Raw genomic sequence first — 5811 nt, forward strand, 5'->3', positions numbered from 1 at the left:
CAGCCTCTCAGCCTCCCAAGTAGCTAAGATTACAGGGATGCACCACCACATCCAGCTAATTTTTGTTTATGTTTCTGTTTTTGAGACAGACTCTCGCTCTTGTTGCCCAGGCTGGAGTGCAAAGTGTGATGTTGGCTCACTGCAACCTCCGCCTCCCAGGTTCAGGCAATTTCCCTGCCTCAGCCTCCCGAGCAGCTGGGATTACAGGCGAGAGCCACCAAGCCTGGCTAATTTTTTTTGTATTTTTAGTAGACACGGGGTTTTACCACGTTGGCCAGGCTGGTCTTGAACTCCTGCCTTCGGGTGACCCGCCCGCCATGGCCTCCCAAAGTGTTGGGATTACAGGCGTGAGCCATCACACCAGGCCCAATTTTTGTATTTTTAGTAGAGACAGGGTTTTACCAGGTTGGCCAGGTTGGTCTCGAACTGCTGACCTCAGATGATCTGCCCACCTCAGCCTCTCAAAGTGCTGAGATTACAGGCATAAGCCACCATGCCCGGCCTGGTAAGAAAATTTACTGGCCGGGCGCGGTGGCTCAAGCCTGTAATCCCAGCACTTTGGGAGGCCGAGACGGGCGGATCACGAGGTCAGGAGATCGAGACCATCCTGGCTAACACGGTGAAATCTCGTCTCTCCTAAAAATACAAAAACTAGCTGGGCGAGGTGGCGGGCGCCTGTAGTCCCAGCTACTCGGGAGGCTGAGCCAGGAGAATGGCGTGAACCCGGGAGGCGGAGCTTGCAGTGAGCTGAGATCCGGCCACTGCACTCCGGCCTGGGCGACAGAGCGAGACTCCGCCTCAAAAAAAAAAAAAAAAAAGAGAAAATTTAGTAAGTATGCCATGAAGGTGATTTAGACTAAAGTGAACAATTCCTGGGCCGAGCGCAGTGGCTCATGCCTGTAATCCCAGCACTTTGGGAGGCCAAGGCAGAAGCATCACTTGAGCTCAGAGTTTGAGACCTGTCTGGCCAACATGGTGACACCTCATCTTTAAAAAAAAAAAAGAAAGCCAGGCATGGTGGCGCACACCTGTAGTCCCAGCTACTCAGGAGGTTGAGGCAGGACTGCTTGAGCTCAGGAGAGTAAATCTGCAGTGAGCCATGATCATGCCACCATACTCCAGCCTGAGGGACAGAGTCAGATCCTGTCTTAAAAATAAGTAAATAGAAAGGGCAGTGGTTTGAGCCTGTAATCCCAGCACTTTGGGAGTCTGAGGCAGGTGGATCACTTGAGGTCAGGAGTTCAAGACCAGCCTGACCAACTGGTGAAACCTCATCTCTACTAAAAAAAAATAGAAAAATTAGGCGTTGTGCTGGGCACCTGCAATCCAAGCTACTCAGGAGGTTGAGGCAGAACTGCTTGAAACTGGGAGGTGGAGGATGCAATGAACTGAAATTGCGCCACTCCCCTCCAGCCTGGGTAACCGAGCAAGACACTGTCTCAAAATTTAAAAAAATTAAAATTAAAATATATTTTGAGGCAAAAAAGTCTTTAAAATTGAAGATAAATTGGAATTCAATATACACTCCCTAAGGAATACAACTTACTTTTCTTACTAATTAGGCCATAGAAATGCTCAAGTTTCACTAATATAGTATATCCGTTATCGAAAAATCCAAAATCTGAAACTGAGGACTGACATGACGATCAAAGGAAATGCTCACTGGAGCATCTTAGATTTCACATTTTCAGATTAAGAATATGCAACTGATAAGTATAATGCAAATATTTCAGAATTCAAAAAAATCCAAAATCTAAATTATCTCCAATCCCAGGCATTTCAATTAACAAATACTCAACCTGCAGTAGTTTTTAATTTAAAGTAGTTATCTTTTTATTTTTAAAATGTCTTATATACGGAATCCCAAAAATAACAGAATGATTCTACATGAAGTCCCTGACTGGACCGCTGCTCCCGCATCCTTTGCAATGATCCAAGAGGCCTCTGTGATATGCTAAAGCTCTCAAAGAAAAAGTGAAGTGGGCTGGGTGCAGTGGCTCACGCCTGTAATCCCAGCACATTGGAAGGCCGAGGCAGGCAGATTACCTGAGGTCAGGAGTTCGAGACCAGCCTGACCAACATGGCGAAACCCCGTCTTTAATAAAAACACAAAAATTAGCCAGGGATGATGGCAGGTGCCTGTAATCTCAGCTACTCAGAAGGCTGAGGCAGGAGAATCACTTCCTGAGCCCAGGAGGTGGAGGTTGCAGTGAGCCGAGATGGAACTTGGTACTCGGCCTGGGCAACAGAGCGAGACTCCATATCATAAAATAAAATAAAATAAAATAAAATAAAATAAAATATAAAATAAAATAAAATGCCTGTTGCAGTGGCTCACACCTGTAATCCCAGCACTTTGGGAGGCCAAGGTGGGCGGATCACGAGGTCAGGAGATCAAGACTATCCTGGCTAACATGGTGAAACCCCGTCTCTACTAAAAATACAAAAAATTAGCCAGGTATGGTGGTGGGTGCCTGCAGTCCCAGCAACTCAGAAGGCTGAGGCAGGAGAATGGGGTGAACCCGGGAGGCGGAGCTCGCAGTCAGCCGAGATCATACCAATGCACTTCAGCCTGGGTGACAGGGCGAGACTCTGTCTCAAAAAAAAAAAAAAGAAAACAGAAAAGACAAAGTGAACTGAGTAACTGCTACAAAGGTTACATAATACACAGAAACAAAGTGAAACAAAGTGAAAGCTTATAAAACTTATCCTACTTCACATGTATGACACAAAATATTAAGAGAAGGCTTCCATTCCTATGCTCAGACTAATGCTTATTAGATCCAAAAATAAATAAGTTTCAACACTGACCTTTTTAACTTCTCGCTTGGCTATGACTGGTCCACTTTTACTACTGGAAACAGAAATCGTTTTCTCCTTAGAATACATGTCTGTATTTACCACAAAACTAGTTTCAGCACCTGGCACAGAACTAAAAAAGTATATACTTAGCAAGAGAAATACAAGACAAATACTAACAGCAAAAGATAAGACTTCAATTTCCTTCTAGGCAATTTCATTTTAAAATTAATTCTTACCTGGGCTGGTAATGCTGTAATCCCTGTACCTGGGTGGCAAGATACTGGGGTAACTCCCAAGTCACTTCATTTGTTTGTGTATTCCAATAGTAATAACATCCCGTGTTCTCATCCCAGACTTCCTGCCAATCTCCCATCTCAATTCCGACTAGAAGAAAATGCAACAAATTTTAAGCACAAATCCCCCTACAATTCTGGCTTACATATAAGCTCAAAAGCCACAATCACCTAACAGTTTCTCAAAACTTAGCACTGTTAACAGTTTGGGCAGACAGGTCTTTGCTGTGGGAGGCAATCCTATGTGGAGGTTTTAGCAGCAACCCTGGCCTCCGCCCACCAGAAACAGCAGCACTCCCGTCCACCCTGCCTCCTACACTGTGACAATAAAAAATATTAACAGACATTGTCAAATATCCCCTAGGGGCACCCCCCAACACCGGCTGAGAACCACTGGCCTAACACCAAGAATTATTTTCTTAATACCTACCATTTAGAGTCACCTTTGAACACAGTTTAAAAAAAAAAAAAAAAAAGTTTGGCTGGATGCAGTGGCTTAGGCCTGTAATACCAGCATTTGGGAGGCCAAAGTGGGCAGATCACCTAAGGTCAGGAGTTTGAGACCAGCGTGACCAACATGGAGAAACCCTGTCTCTACTAAAAATACAAAAATTAGCTGGGCATGGTGGTGCATGCCTGTAATGCCAGCTACTCGAGAGGCTGAGGCAGGAGAATCACTTGAACTGGGGAGGCAGAGGCTGTGATGAGCCAAGATCGCACCATTGCACTCCAGCCTGGGCAACAAAAGTAAGACTTCGTCTCTAAATAAATAAACAAACAGAAAAAAGCAGTTTGCTGGTCCAAAAATTTACGTAAAATACTTTGAATATCATGGCTTTTCTTATTTACCCAGCAAGGACATGCAATTACTTTTTAAAAGATAAAAATTACATCCTGCCGGGTGCAGTGGCTCACACCTGTAGTCCCAGCACTTTGGGAGGCCGAGGCAGGTGGATCACCTGAGGTTGGGAGTTCAAGACCAGCCTGACCAACATGGAGAAACCCCATCTCTACTAAAAATACAAAATTAGCTGGGGTGGTGGCACATGCCTGCTAATCCCAGCTACTCGAGAGGCTGAGGCAGGAGAATCGCTTGAACCTGGGAGGCGGAGGTTGCGGTGAGCCGAGATCACGCCATTGCACTCCAGCCTGGGCAAAAAAAGTGAAACTCTGTCTCAAAAAAAAAAAAAAATTACATCCTACAAGTTTTCAGAGCCGACTATCCTACCTACCATCTTCGACATGCTTTATTTAAAAAGACAGAGGTTGGGCGTGGTGGCTCAAACCTGTAATCCCAGCACTTTGGGAGACCGAGGCAGGTGGATCACCCAAGATCAGGGGTTCAAGACCAACTTTGCCAACATGGTGAAACTCCGTCTCTACTAAAAATACAAAGCATCTGCTGGGTGTGGTGGTACGTGCCTGTAATCCCAGCTACTCAGGGACTGAGGCAGAAGAATCGCTTGAACCTGGGAGGTGGAGGTTGCAGTGAGCTGAGATTGCATCACTGCACTCCAGCCTGGGTAACAAGGGTGAAACTCAGTCTCAAAAAAAATTAAATAAAAATAAAAGAATCCTAAAGTCTAAGGTTAAAGCCTCTGGGCTTTCATCTTTAGAAAACTGAATGCCAGCTGGGAGCGGTGGCTCACACCTGTAATCCAAGGACTTTGGGAGGCCAAGGCAGGCTCATTTCCTGAGCTAAGGAGTTCGAGACTAGCCAGGGCAACATGGTGAAACCCTATCGGTACTAAAATACAAAAGAGAAATTAGCCAGGCGTGGCAGCGTGTGCCTGTGGTCCTGGCTACTCAGGAGGCTGAGGGAGGAGAATTGCTTGAACCCGGGAGGCGGAGGTTGGAGTGAGCCAAGATCGCGCCACTGCACACCAGCCAGGGTGACACAGTGTGACTCCGTCTCAAAAAAAAAAGAACAGAAAAGAAAAGTGAATGCCTAGAATCCCTGTAAGGATTTTACTTTTCTTTTAAAATCAAAGGATCAAGTTTACCTCCTGCCAGTGAACACTGAGTATCATATTGCCATCCAGATGTTTGGGTGGAGTCTGTTCCATTTGAAGTAGAAGAAAGGGTAGATGTTGCTGCTTCCTTTGGCTCTGGTCGAGGTGGAGTTGGAGGTGGAGCAGAAGCTCCTACAGGAGCTGCAGGCTGAGGAGCTGTTATGGCATCGATCTCCTTCAGTATGAAAAGAGTAACAAATGCAGTAATTATATTAAGAACAAGAAACTTAAGGAAATGGCAATCCCTTTTTAAAAATTCTACACATGATGAGCTGGGCACAGTGGCTCATACCTATAGTTCCTGCACTTTGGGAGGCTGAGACAGGTGGATCACTTGAGGTCAGGAATTTGAGACCAGGCTGGTCAACATGGTGAAACCCCACCTCCACTAAAAATACAAAAATTAGGCTGGGCACAGTGGCTCATGCCTGTAATCCCAGCACTCTGGGAGGCCAAGGCAGGCGGATCACTGGAGGCCAGAAGTTCAAAACCAGCCTGGCCAATATGGTGAAAAGTTGTCTCTACTAAAAATACAAAAATTAGCCGGACGTGGTGGTGGGATCCCAGCTACTCAGGAGGCTGAGGCACGAGACTCACTTGAATCTGGGAGGCAGGGATTGCAGTGAGCTGAGATCTCACTATGACACTCCAATCTGGGTGAAAGAGCAAGACTCCGTCTCAAAAAAAAAAAAAAACACCAAAAA

The 5811-nt window shown here is 45.7% G+C and overlaps 1 protein-coding gene across 1 annotated transcript in view; it reads right to left on the minus strand.

Moving 5' to 3' along the window:
* Positions 1-5811, minus strand: part of FNBP4 (formin binding protein 4) — a 51991-nt gene that overhangs the window by 33014 nt on the left and 13166 nt on the right. Inside the window, exons 2-4 of the mRNA XM_011963384.1 lie at positions 5099-5282; positions 3039-3186; positions 2812-2932 (exon numbers count right to left, since the gene is read on the minus strand). Coding sequence (XP_011818774.1) covers positions 2812-2932; positions 3039-3175 — 258 coding nt within the window. The 5' untranslated portion in view covers positions 3176-3186; positions 5099-5282. The remainder of the gene's footprint in view (positions 1-2811; positions 2933-3038; positions 3187-5098; positions 5283-5811) is intronic.

This window comes from Colobus angolensis, unplaced genomic scaffold (assembly GCF_000951035.1).
Source record: "Colobus angolensis palliatus isolate OR3802 unplaced genomic scaffold, Cang.pa_1.0 Scaffold61, whole genome shotgun sequence".
NCBI lineage: Eukaryota > Metazoa > Chordata > Mammalia > Primates > Cercopithecidae > Colobus > Colobus angolensis.